Below are 17,623 nucleotides of genomic sequence, written 5' to 3'. Positions count from 1 at the left end.
ACCCAATAAGTGAGAGCCGTAATAGATTTTAATAGTGGAGTAGTGGACATTAAGTCATAAACAAAATATAGTCTTTCGAGTCTTGGCTGTGTCATATTGTGTCAAATTATCTTTCACATTCTAATTTTCATACTGCTTTCTGTGAAGCTATGTTCAAAAGCTTAGTTTTTGTATACATTATTTTACTTTTTATATTCAAAATATGATATACCAAAATACCAAATACACCTCACTAGGTACTATCTACTAAAATGGTTAAAATACAATAATGGTTTTTTTAAATACCTATTGTGATCTTACTATTTATTAAGTATTAATTGAATAATATTTGATATTAGTATATTACCTATATAATATTGTGTAACCAATTAAATATATTCTAATAAATAATAATGATTTTGATTATTATAATGTTTAATATAGTTGTGGACCATCACGTTAACAAATACATAAAAATAATTTAATTATTTTATTTTATTTTATCATTGATTAAAGTATACCTAATATACAAATATTAAGTAACAGTAACTTATTTTATTATACTCATTTATTTAAAAATTGTGAGACGTTTACTGAATTATTATGTTATTTGCTAGCTTTATAAAAGGTTGGTAGGTATAACTATTAATTTTATATTTAAAAAAAGTAACATGTTTATAACTAAGTTAAGTCACTTTTATTTTTTAATTAACTTGTAACTGTTACAAGTTAATCATTTAAATAACTTAATTTGCCGTTCCCAGCGGTGCCATGTGTACTGGTTCCAAAACAGCTCAATTTTTCCGGTATCTCTGATAATTTTAGGATAATATTAATTCAAATTTTAACTTATTGGCTACCACATTAATAATAATTTATGATAAAATATCAAAGACTGACAAACCGTCTCCACTGAGAATCATTTTTTATATACAAAGATTTTACATCATTGAATTTAAATTTAACACCCTTCATTACAATGACCCACTTGCAACCTATTGTACGGCAGAGCGATATCCACTTTTTTATGAATATTTTTTTTAGTATGAATCTTCAACCTTTATCCTCGCCCCAAATTCTCATATTTTTTAGCATCAGCGGTTTCTTGTGAATCCTTAGAATGTATAGCAATATTTATATAAAGCTTATAAGCTTATGTGCCCATCAATATTATCAAGTACAATTTTTACTTTTGTAAAATAATTTAAAACTTCTTCTATTATTCTCTTATTCTTACTTAATATGGCTTCCACTTTTCTAAAATTTTATCACCCCTCATTATCAACTCTATGTGATGGTCATTTATAAGTTAAAACGAAACCCTAAAATTGTAGTGACCAAAAATTCAGACAGAATGACATTGTATTTATGTTTGTCTTGAAAATATTTAACAACCCATTAAACAATAATATAGGTAATATACATAAAAAAAATATCTTTCTAGAACAAATCCGTACATTCTAGAATTCTTTGCAATGCTCAGAATCTAAGTACAAAAAGATACCTTCACAATTTCATATACTATATTACTTTTTATAAAATATGTTTTTATAACAACATTTAAATACTGTTTAATATTATAGCAAAGTAATGCAAATTATTTTACAATAAACTATATGGGAAAGTATGTTAGGTAGATACCTACATAGTACGTAGGTAATGTAAATTGATGATAATGATTTAAAATATATATTAAGGAGGTAATAGTTATTAGGTCTGACAGAATAATAAAATATAACTCCTATAAAAATATGGTAAGCTTAGGTATCTTTTTTAAGTATGGATATATTTTAATGCTGTATTTTTATTAAATATTATAATAATATTAGTATGTAGGTATATAAATAGGTAGTGAATAGGTATCGTGTATAACTTTTGTTCGATTATACATAAATTATGTACATTTTATGGTTTAGTTCTATTTTTGGAAATAATATAATTATTATTAACTCTAAGTCACATTGAGATGACCATGAGAGCAATATGTGTTGTCACCTAAAAATACTGCTACAAATAAAATATGTTGTATTGACTATTGTGTATTTAATTTGATACACTTGACGAAACATTGCATATTAATTAATGTTACAATCTTAAATAATTAATTAGAATGGTCCAATTTATGGAAGTAGGTAATTTAAGTTTAATCCATGTAATGACAAATGGATATCAAAATGTGATGTCTATTTGGAGATCTAATTACACAATTGCACAAAGGCCGTGGCGTTTTTGACTAGTATTTTTATGCAGAGTGATCCAATATTAAAATCATTATTGCCATTTACTGTAACACAGTAGGTAACATACGTATGTACAGTATGTTAAAGTATTCTTCAAAATTCAATAACACTTAAGAGGACTTCATACCGGTATGTGTTATCTTCGTCTTACACACATACAGCATACCAAAATTTTGTTCACTAGTTTCAATAGTGAGCTTTTAGTTTTGATATTAGACTATTAGAGTAAACCTATAATTAAACTTTAAGGTAAGAATATAATCTGTGTTCTCTAGTTGGGTTTTTATGATATTTTAATTTTTGAGAGAATTATGAGCATTTTCAAATATTAATACTTTATATACTTAAGGATAATGGATGAATGATTAGCCATAGCCTAATTATGATCAAATTACTAACAGACTAGCGAGGCTGTAAACATTCTACCCATTGGTCAAAGTTTAGAGGAGATAGATTTTAACCACCTCAAGGGGGGTTTAAGCACCCAAAACTTTTAGAGGAAGCAAAGTTTTTTAAGGGGCTTTGACTATCACACTCCACAGATATTGACACTCCTCCTTGTATACATTATATTTGATATCTCTATTAATAAAACAAAATGAATTTAAAATTTAAATCAATTTTAAGGTATATGTGAATTTGTAGACAAACGCGTTCTTTTTACCTTATTACAAATAATAACCTTCTGAACTCAAAGTTTAACTAGGTACATAAAAACTCGATTTAGGATTTTTTTTTTGAATTTTATGAATTTTTTTTAGGTACTTTTTAGTTTTTATATTTCAATTTTTCATTTTCTGTTACTTTTTAAACATTTTTCCAAATCCCATTTATCAAAAACTTTTGAATAGTTTATGATATATTTTTTAATTTTTGTAATTAATTGTTAAAAATAAATAAAAATATAGTTTTTTTCTTAATACAGGTTGCTGGATTTGTGTAGATTTTATATTTTGAATTCATATTTCAGTTTTTTAAAGGTGTTTTTACTGCATTGAATTAAATACCATTTTAACTGTTACTATATTTGAGATAGAATAAAAAAATTACTTTTGTTACCAAATAACACCATTAAAAATATCACATTTTATTTTTTATTCATAATTTATGGAATACAAAACTAGTTATACATAAAGAAACTTCTTTAGAAAATGGACAAACATCTTCCAGGTGGAACCCATAAATTGTTGTCTATGGTGTCTGCTTTGGTCTTTGTACTAAGTTATTTATTTTTAAAAACTTGAACACACCTAAAAATTTTTTTATTAATTATTAATAGAGTTTTGAAATTTATTTTTTGTATACAATTAAGCTGAAAATGTTATAGAAATATTATTTACATCATACATTATAAAAATTACATAATAATTGTCTTTCTTATATAATATAGTATCTTCTCAACATCGTGATCGGAAAATTAAATAATATTGACCATTTAATGATGATTGTATTAAACATACCAAAAACACAAAATTAAAAAAATATCAATTTCAATATTTCAAGAAAGGTAAAAGTTTCAAGTTTGAAAAATGTCAAAGTGAACATTTCATACTCATCGCCCTAACTATTTATGTGCACACTGTGAAAATAAATGTAAAAATGTAAATGAAATACAATTCTGATGTACAGTTTATTTATTGTTAAATATCTACATACTTTTTAAAGAAGAAATTTGTTTTTTGTTATGTCTTAATCGTTGATTTAGATCTTTAATTTTTTTCTCTGATCAAAATTTTCACACATTAAAGATGATATGTAAAATTTTGAATATTTTTTCTTTGAGAATCATTATTGATTTCCTTAGCAACTTCAGAATTTAAAAACCTTGATTTTACCTTCAACAAACAAATAATTTCATTATAATCTATAAGAATAACTACTTTATTTTTATATTAAGTTTATGTGTGTTATTGTACATTCTGAGTATGAGGCTTCTTTAGAAATGATGTTGACGGTGCACAATAGAATTGGTTCCAGTCAGTAAAAATTAGATTTGAGAAGTTTGATGGTTCCTCAACACTAACTGAATCAAAAGATTCCACATATTCCATTTGAATACCATCATTTTCAATCTTTCAAATACTTAAAAATAAAAATATTATATTATACAAGTAAATGGCTTAAATCTCTTTCTATACACTGTTATACTTACAATAGTTGATTTAACCAAAGAAGGATTTGAATTACTGGCTACAAGTATATCACCTCAGGAATTGCAACTTTTGCCTAGTTAAAAATAATAAAAGTTTATAACAAAATAAAAATGAAATAGAATACTAAATAAAATAAAATTTTAATTAATTATTTTAACATACTCATTTTAAACGTTTAATTATAATGAATGGAACAGCTGCCTCGTTTATTAATTTTGTGCGATTATAATTTTTAAAGCAATCTTTGGAAAAATGTTCTGAGCAAATAATGCTCTTAGGTTTAATTTTCAAATGGTCAACACCACATTTTGGAATAAAATCCAACCATGGGAACCAATTTGGATCATTCTTTGGAATTCTTAAATAATAAAAACGTATATATTGATTTCATAAAAATATAAATTATATTAACTTCCAAGTATAATTAAGAGAATGTCAGTCCAATATTTGTTTCTTTTCTCAGACCCACAACAGCGCAACATAGGTAGATAAAAATAAAATGATTTCTCCTAAAATCGTTTTTTTTTTTATTTTTAAGTAATCTTAGGAGTAAAATTACCTTTTACAAAAATTATAGAGGATAATATTTCTGAGATCATAACATATCGGTTTTATATTTTATTATTTGACTTTGTATTAAAAGTTAGAAAAAAAAATTGGTTGATTTAAATGATGTTTAAATTGTTTTAAGACAATCTTTAGACAAATTGTTGGTCAACAATATTATTCTCAATTGTTTTCGAAATGGGTGTTTTTACTCTGAGATTACTCAAAAATATAAAAAAAAGTTTTGCATTTTGTCTATATGTTGTGTGTAGGTCACTGAAATAAAAGAAAACAGTGAGTTGACATGATCTTAAGAATTTATTATTTTATTATAACTAATCATTGTTATACTTACTGATGGAAACTTATTCCAAGATTTTTGGAATTGGAATTGTTTGTTCGGCCACACACAAAACAACTTGGCATTTTGAAAGTAAATAAAAATGTCTGCTTGGCCAATCACAATAACCTACTAACAAAAAAAAGGAATTAAAATGTAGAAATTAGAAAATGTGTTTAACACAAAAGACAAGTAGGTAAACAAAAATTGAACACCACATACATTTTGTAATTTGTGAAGTATAATAGTATGTAGTAGAATAAAAATTATCAAAATTAAAAAAGGCGGGGCAAGTGGGGAGTGAGGAATGAGAGAGTATACGAAACAGACAATGTGTATCCGGTTCAATAGCCTATAGATTACAATTCTGATAATAATTATACTACTACTTAATATTATTATTAGATTTACTTCCTAATTTACTAACTGGTCTTTTAATGTGAAATAACAAATCCAATTACCTTGTATTGATGTGGATAATGTAGATCCTTGTTGTGGTGGTAACGTCTCTGGTGGGTGTGGATCGATGCTCGTTACTATTACTTTACGACTTATACAATACTACGTCCCTTTTTCTAAATACAGTGCGTTTACTCTTAGCCTTTGTGGTGGAATACAACCTTGTTGTTAATTTTAATAACACTTAGAAAACCTTAATGTAATGAATAGATTAGGATTAAGGAATGAGATTTCTAAGGCAGTGCAATAAATTTAAATAACAGATTTTTTTTGTGGCAGAATATGCTAATATTCATTCATACCTGGTGTTAGAATAAACGCAATAATTTAATTAACTTTGTAAGAGAAGAAAGATCAAATTAAAATGAAATTCGCGTTTTTCTTGAGACGAGTTGTGTGGACGTGATGTGCCCTGTTGATTGTGATGATGCACTGCGCCGACACAGTGCATCGTATATTGCTGCGGCTGGATCCGACGAGCATAAAGAGTAGAGCAAGAATGAGCCGTTCTTGTTGTTTGCGCGTTGTGTATATATAGGAGGTCGATTGTTTTTTCCCACTTAATTGTTGTCGTGCCACGTTACCATTGACTGGTTGCGTTCGCCACGTGAACCATGCATTCGAATGCCTTTGTTCTTGGATGTTGGTTTTTGCATTTGTCACATTATTTGCAAGGGTACGTTTTGCTAGAACATGTACTCCCGTGGTGTTGTCACTTTTCTTCTTTTACGTGACATTTTTAGTGATGATATTATAAACGAGTGTTGTATTATTATGTGTTCTGGTCGTAGGTACTTTTATTGAAGTAGAATTAAATGTCCGTCATTGTATATTTTGTGTATATTGTAATGTGCATTGATTCTTGTAAGTTGCCTTTTGATGAAGTTATATGTGGTATAGCTTATCGGCCGTATAATTGTTCATTGTACAACATTTAGCTATTTGGCATTTTATAGTTTGAGGTGATATTGTATTTTTGCTTGGGATTGTGTTGTGTACCTATTTCAGCTTATGCAGAAATTAATATTAAATTGAAGAGGTACTTGATATGATTTGATGGGCCTTTGAGTGAGCATGTGGAATGTTGATTACGTGTTGTTGTTCGATATCTTATTATTGATTAATTTTGTTTATGTGAAGACCGAAGGTGTTTACCAGAAGCGGCAATTGATATGATTTGATAGGCCTTTGAGTGAGTCATAATGTGTTGTTGTTGCTCGATATTTCATCATTGATTAATTTCATTTATGCCCAAATATGGGCTTGTTTTTTAATGAGCGTCTATCTGGGAATTTTAATGACTTCCTGTTGTTTTCACGGTTATACGATGATGTATTCGTTTAGAAATGTCGATTGCTTAATAATATTTAAAATAGTATATTTAATTACGTTTATTTTTATACACCAAAATATGTCTTCACCTAACATATTCATCCCATACGTTTATTAGAGTATAAATTATGAATTATAAATTATAAAGTAAATTATTTATATATTACAAGTATATACATACTATAATATAGTAAGTCTTAAATACATTTATTATCATACAATTTTTTTTGTTATGTGAAATATTTGTTACTTATCTTTTAAGTTGATAGTACAAAAGTACAACTCTTAACAAAAATGAAGAATGAAAGATGTACAAAAAAAATATTATGTAAGGATAAAAATTGATCAAGTAAAAAATTTTAAGATCTAAGATTATGCAATTTAAGCACAAGTTTTTTTATAAAAGCCTCTTATTAATTAGAACTTAATAAGAAACATAATTTTTGAAAAAATGTCTATACCATGGACAAATTAATACGCCTGTGGTCTATACAAATCTATTAACTATAATCAATAACTCGGTAGCAAGGTTGAAGGGAATTTCAAATAACTGTAAAAATAAAAATAAATATGTTTAAAAAAGGTGATACTGAAATGTAAATTATTTATTTATATAATAGAATGTTAATGCAATGACCAAGAAGTATGATAAGCTTAATACAGAAATAGTGTAACACTAATAAATATAATAGTTAGGTATAAAATAAATTAGTAATTTTTACAAATGTAAATACTGTAGTAACAGCTAACAAGAGTTTGGTAATAAACAGACACAATTAAATAATTTATGAGAAGTAACATATTTCCAGGTAAGCATTTGAGGTGTGGACAAAGATCATTTCAGATTCGCCAATCTAAGCATTTTATGTGATGTATGATTGTGGCTATAGGAAGTTGAGGGAGATAGAACATAAAAAGAAGTTTGATATCTTGTGTTGTGGATAGCAAATTAAAAAAAACACTCTAGTGAGAAGGGCAGGGGCAACTAATAAATTGTTGATTATTATTTTTGATTGTGTCTGACTGTTATCACAGTGTATTTTCTCGGATTTAAATTTATTATTTTAGTAAGTATTACATTAATTTTGGAAAAATAATTATTTTCATTTCATGATTTGTAAGTTAAACTACAGATGATAAAAAAATTAAATACATTTTAAATATTATAAAGATATGAAAAGAATGCATTACAAAATTTTGTATTTTCAGCACGTACCTAGTTAGTTATTTAAAAAAAGTCAAAAACTTAAAAAGTTCTGTAATTTAGTTGATTTGAATAAAACATGTTAAAAATAATTGTTTAATTAACTTGAATATGGACAGTTTGAAAACAAATACTTCTAATAAATTGTCATCTTATAGGAATTTGTATTGGTTACTTACGAAAAACATTGATTTTTGTCCGAGATCCTTAGGGTGTGACGGAAATGTTGGTAAATAGATACTGTATTCAGCAGCTGTTGATTTATTTTAGGAAGCTTCATTAAGTTGTTTAGGTCATAATTTTTAAAAATTGTGTTGGAGTTAAGTTGCCACATAAATTAGTTGTCGTAGTTACGAGTTGCTCAAAAAAAATTACTCGGGCATCCCTGGCTACCTCCGGATGTCTTAACGGACCCACAAATTGATTTCATCGATACATTTTTCAGTACATCCCATATTTTACACATATTCTACGATTCAACCTCGGATTCTACAGACCAGTTTCGTATTCAAACATTGAGTCATTGAGAACTGATTTTCTAGTTGTTATCAAAATTAGTGATGTTATCTCAATCCAAATACGCACAATCGAGGACTCGCTATTTTCAATTTTGTTACGCTAGCCGAGTGGACCGTGGTTAGTGGTTACGTGTTCATCAATTATGCGTACCGGAACTTCTCGACCAAACGTTACGAAACCGACGTTACGTTCCACCAGTCGAAAATCTCTGCCGTGTTGGTTTTTTTTTTTTTTTTCGTTTTGGCGTTATCATTGATTTTATATCTCCGCAGTTGTTGTAAACCGAAATTTATTTTTGTTTAGTAAATATAATAATATAAATAATGTAAGGTGTATATACTATTCATGTTTGACATGTATTGTAATGTTATAGTTGTATCTAATTTGTAATAACGAAATTTTACGCTAAGTGATAGGCATAAGAAAAAGTAATAAGTATGTATTTGTTTGTATTTATATTTATAATTTATCGGTAATATTAGGCTTGTGGCAATGGAGCATTTCAAATATTTCGCTATAGTGTGGTTGAATTGTTATAAATCTACACAATATCTATTACCTATTCTACTGACCTGCCTGTGAATGCCAATGCCCGAGTGCTGAGATTGTTACATGCTGTTGAAATATAAATTCAGTTTGGCCTTTTTCTTTTATTTTTTTCTATTTGTGTTGTATGAGTGTAATAGGGAATGTTTTGTTGCTGTTTGTCATTAGTTCCAAACAAATTCTATACATTGCTAGTCCATTTCATTGTTGTAAAGTATGAGTCTTAAATGGTAAAAATATATTATGGTCGAGCTATGTTATGTAGACTGTGTCATATTAGGGGTTTGATATATTGTGTGCAGACGAATGATTTTGTTTTTTTTTGTGTTTTATTAGCAGTACTTACCTACAATAATTTTATTATTAAATTGTGTTTTTTATCTTTACATTATTATTACTCATTACTATTTTTATTATTTTGTTTTTATTTTTTGTGTATGATTTAGTGAGTATTTGATTGAAATGAATCCTGATTAAACTTAGAGCTCTATCACGATCACATTATTATTATTATTTTCCACCAAAACTAGTGTCTTGAGGTTTGTGTCAAGTTTTATTCGATATTACCCAATTATATCAGATGTGTATTTATTAAAATATATTTTGTAATACTTAAAACTGTAGTAAATATTCAATATGAAAGAAATGCTTGGTGGATGCAGCGTTTGTTGTGATGATACGGGATGGACTGAAAACCCCTTGGTGTATTGTGATGGGCCTAATTGTAACGTTGCTGTACATCAAGGTAAGTTTGCTGTCATTAGCACAGTAGTTGTCACATTATTAAAAATTTAATTATTTTTTGATACCCTTAATGTCTTTTTGTATGACATTTTCAAATAACATAGATATTGTTTAATTTGTTAAAATCTTATAACAGCTTGTTATGGAATTCGGATTGTACCAAAAGGAGAATGGTTTTGCAGGAAATGTGAAGCGTTTAAAGAAAAATCTATTAAAGTGGTTCGTTGAAAAAATTAGACTCATTTTTAAACTCTCCTATTAGAATGTAAGAAAACTATGGCATTAATTTCAGAAATGTGAACTGTGTCCATCTAAAGATGGTGCTCTAAAACCTACTGAAAATGGGAACTGGGCTCATGTTGTATGTGCGTTGTATATACCAGAAGTTACATTTATGGATGTTACTACTATGGAACCAGTAAAATTGAGTGCAATACCCCGAGACCGATTTAACAGAGTAAATAATATTAATTTTCCACATTATCAATTATTTTGGTCTTAAAATAGGGCTTGAATTTATCTTTAATTAGTTCCATCTATTGAATATATTCAAAAATAATTTTTTTGATGTATTTGTAATTTTATGTTATTAGATGATAATTGATAATTAAATTATGATGGATATTTATATTTAATTATTAATACGATTAGAATATTTCTGCATGTTAATAGTAATGTCTTGTTTTTTTTTTTTATCAGCAATCAAAATTTTAATAAACTAAATTTATTTAATATGTGGGAAAAATCATTAAAACATTTTGATCTTGTATATTCATTAAATTGTATTAATTTTTATTCAATAATGGTGTATATGTCTATATTTATAAACTTCCCCTTTTTTAATTTCATAATACATTATATACCTAGTAAATATACTTTTTAAATTCCAAATTAAACATCAACAATAAATTATGATGTATACTTTGTTGTTAGAGCTTCATATTAGATATGAATATTAAAATACCAAAATTTAAAAAGTTTTGATTTTATCAGAATCAAAAATGACAACAAAATAAAATTAATTCTAGGTAACTTATTAACATTTAAAAGTCACAAGTTACTGTGTCTGATAAAAAAATAATATATATCTATTTTCATGTTGCTCGTTTGGTTCAGGTTTAAGATATCTTTGTATACTCAATGACAATTCAACATCAAAACGTTCAGTTTTGTAAGTTAAAAATGTATTAAAATACCATATTAGATTAAGTAAATAAAAATGAAAAATCGCAACAAACATGACATTTATAGTTTATATAGGTAACAAGTAAAACAATATTTATTAAAATTAGATAAAAGTAAAAAATTTGATTCAAAATCCTCAATATTTAATAAATTATATACTGCATTGTCTTAAAATGTATTTGTTCATAATATGATTTTGAAGTTAATGAAAATAATATTATTCATTTTTTAACTATAGATTTACTATTAATGAAACTAACAAACTAAAATAACTAATTTAAGTAAATTAGTGATTAGTAAATGCTTTATAGTAAAAAATAAAAATGATAGAAGATATAAATAGTAAATATAAATGCTTAAAAGCTTTATTAGATTATTGCTGTAGACAGTTTTTGCATGGCCCATAGCTTAAGATTCTTATTTATCTTATTTCTTTAGCTTATTTAATAGTTTTTTTATTAGTTTTTATTATGTTTTTAACATTCTTTATCTTCTGTTTCAAGCCCTTGTATATTAATTTGGAACATTGTGCTCACTACACGTAATATTATAATAATTAGCATGTTTGAATTTTGTTTTAAAACCACAAGTAAATATTATAATATTTTCAAGCTGTAATGTTGAAAGGTTAAACATATATAACTACATATCAGCATATAATTTTTATAAATATTTATAATATTGCGTTTGCTATTTTTGGTAATTAATTTATATTGTATTTTATTTTCAGTTGTGTTACATATGCGAAGAAAAAAATAAAGGACTAAAAGTAACAGTATCTGGTGCATGTATGTCATGTAACAAATCTGGGTGCAAATTAGGATTTCATGTAACATGTGCTCAAAGTGCTGGGTTACTGTGTGAAGAAGCTGGAAATTATTATGATAATGTTAAATATGTTGGTTATTGTAAACATCATTATTCTAAGTTGGTTAGTATTTATTATTTGTATTATACACATTTATTTAAAAATTATATATTCTTTAAGTAGTTGAAAATAATTGTCTTAAGTATTCATTACTAGGGAACGGATTTTATTGTAAGTACATTTTTTTATTAGATTGAGATATTTTTAACCTGATAAAAAAATATTAGATCATTCTAATTGAAGTAAACAAAAATTTATTTTTCATATTTTTACAATTTTTAACAATTTTTGATTTTTTATGGATTTTTGATGGTGGCAAACATTATCTGCTTTATCTAAACAGTATCCACATTTCTTATGTATTTAATATGCTGTTCATAAGTTTAATATTTAATTAAAGGCTAAAAGATTAGTAATTGTTGACAATGATCAAATACTCTACATTATTAAGATGGCATTTACATACTTGTTTACTGGCATGCCTCTATAATATAAGCTATCCATAAGTACCTATCTAGGTAACGCTTCTGTTTAATATTATGACTAGACTCTAGTTCAGGTGGATTTTGTGTTGTAACTGTTGTTTGTTTGTCACCTTACATCGAATTTGTGTCGTTTTTTTAAATAAATGTTGGTATATATCATATACAACTGTGTATACAACTGGAAATCTAAAATGTGCCCTTGTTAGATGGCTTATGCATTGTTGAAGAAGAACAAGATTTAAAATTTTTTTTTACATATTTTGATAAAAATAAGTACATAGTTTGACTTCTATTACAATAAAGTCCGTTTTCTATTCATTACGTAGTTACTGATGTTCATTTACTTTTTAGAAGAAAAGCAATAATATCAAACCTATTGCTCCTTACCGACCTCAAAATCAATCAGACAACTCGTCATCAGATCTTACACCTGAAAAACAGTCACCTCAAAACATTGATAATAATACAGATTCTCAAACTTCAAAACAAAAACGAAAGTTGACCATCATTAACAATATTGGTATGCATTGCATTTTTTTTTTCATGTGTCTTAATTAAACATATATGAAATATATTTAAATATGTCAATGAATTATTATCAAGATAAAAAAAAAGCTTAGTTAAATAGTCTTAATAAATTACCTATGTGGGTACTCTAACAGATTGACTTGCCTAGGGTTTTTTTTTACAGAGTTCCTTATTTTTACCACAAGACTCAAAAAAACAAAAAAAAACAAGTTAAGAGCCCATTTAATATGTTTCTCACAATTAGATAATTTCAACGACATCCCGTTTTGGATCTCAATAATTAGTATTTTCTTTAGGATTTAAAAAAATTGTGTTACTACTTTCAGTAGACGTTACAAGCTTGAAAATGTCATTATGAGTATTTTTTTTTTTTATCAATATTTGTTTAAATTATCAAACTTATATCATAGTAAATCTATGAAAAAGTCCTGAGGTGGTCAAGGTACCAATTTGAGTTCCTACCGGGAAAAAATTTGGGGACTCAATTTAGGATGTCACAGTAGTCAATCTTATTATGCAACTAATTTGACATATCATAGTCAACCTGTTTATGATTGTTCATTACTTCAAGATTCAATCTCTACAATATTTAAAATTAATAACATGAACCATGTTATTTTAATAATCTTAATATCTAGCTACATTATAGATTTACACATTTTCAAATTCTGATTTGTAAGAATTATTTTAACCACATTCATATTAAGTACAATTATTTAATACTAAGAATCAATTATTGTCAGAATCTCTAAAATTATACATCATTATTAGAAAATTTATTTACTCCTGTATATCATAGTTGTTATACTGGTATATGCATTTACTTCATCAACAATTAAATAATTCGATTTGTTAAAAATAATAAATATATTCACAGTTAAATATGTTACTTAGGCGATAAAATTGCTAACGAGAAAAAAATTAAGGACTCAACAATTCGGAACTCTCAAAGTGAAGATCTTAGAGTATCGGGACCACATATTGTGACTACTCATCCATCTGGAAATTTAGTTATTTCTATAGGAACAAAAGTGGAAATCACATCATCAAATAAGAAAAATTATTCTGACGATTCCGAAACTGATACTAAACATTCAGCCAAGTATCAGAAAACAAAGAATGCAATGAATATTCCTAAGTCTGAGGAAGATCAGAGTTCTAATGGCTTTAAAGTCACCGAAGAACCAAACTTGTATCGTGTGGAAAATAAGAGTACAATTATAAAATCAAGTGAGTTTAATATTTTGGAAAATATTTAAAATATATTAATGAATTGGATTTAATATCTTTTAAATTCAATAAATATTTAGTATTTTATAATGTGTATATGTTTAATTAAATTTTTTTTTTTTAGGTGGATCAGCAGTCAATTTGACCCAAATGCCAGAATCAAGTGCATTAAAAAAAGAAACCAGCGTAATTAGTTCTCCTTCTTCACATAGTAAACCAGTTCCCAAATCAGAAGCAACCGAAAAAAAAATGTAAATAACAATGATAACCTGTGTTTTAAAATAATTTTCACTCTTTTGTTCATTTAGATTTGAAAATAGCACCAATGCTGCTGCTCCTCATATGTTGGGAAATTCGTTGAATCCATCATCTAGTATGGCACAAAAAATGGCAGATACTTTAAATGAGGAAATAGAAACGCATAAAATGTTTAATAATGAATCAAATTTGTCTTCTAATGTACCTAAAAGTGTAATGTTGGGCCCTCAGTTGCAGCGACGAAATCAAAGGGCATCGCAAATTGTTCCTCAAGTTAGTTGAAATTCAAATTATATAACTCATATTATATTAACATTTGTTTTTTCATCTTAAACTATTACAGGAAACACAACAACCACAAGGGTCAGCTTCATCGTGGTCATCATTTACAAATGGTATTAATAATAATAGTCCTCAAGCTTTAGAAGATTTGCTGGAAAGACAGTGGGAACAAGGTGGAGCGTTTTTGATGGAACAAGCACAGCACTTTGATAGTATGGCGATTTGCATTATAACATATAATAATTAATTATTAAAACTGTTTTGTTAAAAAATTAGTTGCATCATTATTAACGTGCTTATATCAATTGAAGAGTGAAAATGTTAATTTGGAAGATGAACTAGCTAGTTATACAAGACGCCGTGATCACTTATTAGCCGTTAATGCGCGTCTTGCAATTCCACTCACACCTCAAAGTAATTTATATAAATCTATAACGTTATCCTTATTTTTAGCATAGATTATTTTCAGTAATACATTTGACTTACATGTATATTTTGCATTTAAGATAATAGGAACCGAGCACCAGCCCCTCCTACTACTAATAATCATACTGAAGCTCCGATTCATATTCAACCACCAAGATCAAGTTATCAGCCCAATCATGGAAACATTGACCCTTCATTGCAACATAGATATCAGAACCACATAGCTAATAGGTACTAATCACAGTTATAGATACATTGGTTGCACAGCGAGAGCTAAATGTTCTTACAAGTTAAATATATACATACACAAACAGTCGCTTCTTACTGTACTCCGTGTACGCTAAGTGCATGACTAGACATGCAGCCAAAACAACTCCCTTCACTGCACCGCTTGCCATTTTCACTGTTTTGACTTTTGAAAACGGGTAGTTCCAACTGTAAACAGTCCTGCCTATGTTCGCGCACTTATTTCTCTAATAATAGAACTCACTTCAAAGCGTTGTCAATTACGGTCACCAAATAGTTTAGGTTAGACCAGTAGTCCTCCAATAGCTTTCCGTTGTTGCAATCATAGTACTATGTCTGTACCAATAGTATTCGTTTAGTATATTAATATAATTTATGGTAATTATTTAACTGTAATTGATTTGGCTGAAATATATAAATAAATACAAGTATACTAGACATCAAATCTAACATGTTAACAGAATATATTTTAATTTTTCCTAAATTTATTTTACAGACATCCAGCTAATCATTTGTCAAATAATATGCCTTCCCATGTAGTCATCCGTGGAGGTGTTGTTCAAGAGCCAAGGTCTGACAACAGAAGACAAGTCAACCATAATATGGGTGCTTTAAACTCCAACACAATGTACCAAGCTGCTCCACAACAACCTCCTAACATAGCTGTAAGTTTACAAATTAGTTAAAACCAAATATTTAAACTTTTAAAGATATATGTTCTTAATCATAGCTAAAATTATTTTGTAGTTGCCACGTCATCAGATGGGTATGGATGGTCATCCAAAACATAGTTGAGAACAAGCTAATTGTTCGTGCACACAATGTACTTCACTTCTAGCTGATTACGTCTGGAAACGTCTTACTTGAAATTTAACTAAATATGTCTATTCTTCAGAAAAAATGTCTTTATTATTCTTAATGTATGTTTAAAACAGTTTTAAAATTCAGTTTAAGAATAATTGGGGAGGATGTATTTTTTTAATTTTAAATGGAAAATATCAATTGTCATCTTAAATAAGAAAAAATGAAAATGTTCACTTTTCACTCAACACAATGTATGTTAATTTAATACATATACTTAAGTCTTGAAATATTTACTATCAATATTATCAATTTGTAATGTGGTTAATAAGTTAAATTTATTTAAAATTTAAAATTTAGAGGCATTTAATATCTACCTTAAATACATATTATGTATTTTACAGATACTTTTGTCCAATAAATAAAATGGAATATACTATTATTCAATAATAACTATTTTAAAATGACCCATCTTTTAATTCTCATGATAAGTTAGTAAAAAAAATGATTTTGATTTCCTAGTTAATCAATTTTTTTAATTCAATTAATAGTTTTTATATTTAAAATCAAATTTTCATTTTTGTATCTTGTTTTTAAATTTGTTTCTTATTTTTCAACCTAATTAGTTAATATAATAATAAATTGTTAGGTAATATACAATGTTTCATTTGTTGTTGATTTTTATTTGTGCTGTAATGGTTGTACTTAAATTATGGCAATAAAATTTTTTTTTTAATGTGTTGCGTTGCGATCTCTTTTTATATTTTTTGATTATAACTCGTGGATGGAGACATTACAATTTTTCAATAATATTGTTTATTTTTAATTTCTAAATAATATAGTGTAGATGTTATATTATTATATATAAGACCATAAATTGTAATTAAACTTTTCATTTATTTGTATCTACACATTTGTTATAATAATTAGTTATTAATTAACCAAACTAATGATTCAACTAAAAAGAGTAAATACTATTTGTATCAAATAAATGTTAACAATTTGACCATTTTTGATGTATGAATTTCATACATGAAATAAATTTTATTTAGATTTTACATTCATTGAATTGTAACTTTTTTTAAATTAAGATGTTATGAAATGTATGAAGATTTTGATTATATTTTACATTTATTATTACATTTAAAAGTTTTTTTTAGAGCCCATGAACCTAATTCTCTGATTGGACAAGTGTTCCAATAGGTTTAATTTAAGTGTTAAATAAAACTTCCGTACTTAGTCTAGGTGTTAT

The 17,623-nt window shown here is 26.8% G+C and overlaps 1 protein-coding gene and 1 long non-coding RNA gene across 5 annotated transcripts; one reads left to right on the top strand and one right to left on the bottom strand.

Annotated features, from left to right (window-relative positions):
* Positions 1-3,282: 3,282 nt before the first annotated feature.
* LOC111036084 lies at positions 3,283-8,810 on the bottom strand. 3 transcript variants are annotated; one of them, XR_002604713.1, is made up of 8 exons: positions 8,433-8,810; positions 5,720-7,599; positions 5,274-5,390; positions 4,535-4,730; positions 4,372-4,445; positions 4,136-4,301; positions 3,876-4,054; positions 3,283-3,469 (listed from the first exon to the last, which is right to left on the bottom strand). It is a non-coding gene; the product is annotated as an uncharacterized LOC111036084 (long non-coding RNA). The 3 variants fall into 3 exon arrangements; XR_002604715.1 differs by having other exon boundaries at positions 5,274-5,387; XR_002604714.1 differs by lacking the exon at positions 3,283-3,469 and adding an exon at positions 3,592-3,798.
* Positions 8,811-9,014: 204 nt separating this feature from the next.
* LOC111036083 (uncharacterized protein F54F2.2-like) lies at positions 9,015-16,628 on the top strand. 2 transcript variants are annotated; one of them, XM_022317979.1, is made up of 15 exons: positions 9,015-9,207; positions 9,765-9,857; positions 9,943-10,063; positions 10,199-10,281; positions 10,355-10,519; positions 11,978-12,178; positions 12,952-13,120; positions 14,023-14,358; positions 14,483-14,609; positions 14,667-14,889; positions 14,960-15,110; positions 15,175-15,312; positions 15,405-15,555; positions 16,067-16,235; positions 16,318-16,628. In XM_022317979.1, exons 3-15 carry the CDS (start codon positions 9,955-9,957, stop codon positions 16,363-16,365), a joined length of 2,070 nt encoding a protein of 689 aa, XP_022173671.1. In that variant the 5' UTR covers positions 9,015-9,207; positions 9,765-9,857; positions 9,943-9,954; the 3' UTR covers positions 16,366-16,628. The 2 variants fall into 2 exon arrangements, with proteins under 2 accessions (XP_022173671.1, XP_022173672.1); XM_022317980.1 differs by lacking the exon at positions 9,765-9,857.
* The last annotated feature ends 995 nt before the right edge of the window (positions 16,629-17,623 follow it).

The sequence above is a fragment of the Myzus persicae genome, unplaced genomic scaffold (genome assembly GCF_001856785.1).
Source record: "Myzus persicae strain clone G006 unplaced genomic scaffold, MPER_G0061.0, whole genome shotgun sequence".
NCBI classification, from domain to species: Eukaryota; Metazoa; Arthropoda; class Insecta; order Hemiptera; family Aphididae; genus Myzus; species Myzus persicae.
This window is presented reverse-complemented; position numbering and strand designations above follow the sequence as displayed.

Bases quoted from the DNA above. Each gene is read 5' to 3' on its own strand.
- LOC111036083 (XM_022317980.1), top strand. From the start codon at position 9,955: ATGAAAGAAATGCTTGGTGGATGCAGCGTTTGTTGTGATGATACGGGA. The intron at 15,313-15,404 runs GTAATTTATATA...TTTGCATTTAAG, and splicing joins AATTCCACTCACACCTCAAA to ATAATAGGAACCGAGCACCA. The intron at 15,556-16,066 runs GTACTAATCACA...TTTATTTTACAG, and splicing joins CAGAACCACATAGCTAATAG to ACATCCAGCTAATCATTTGT.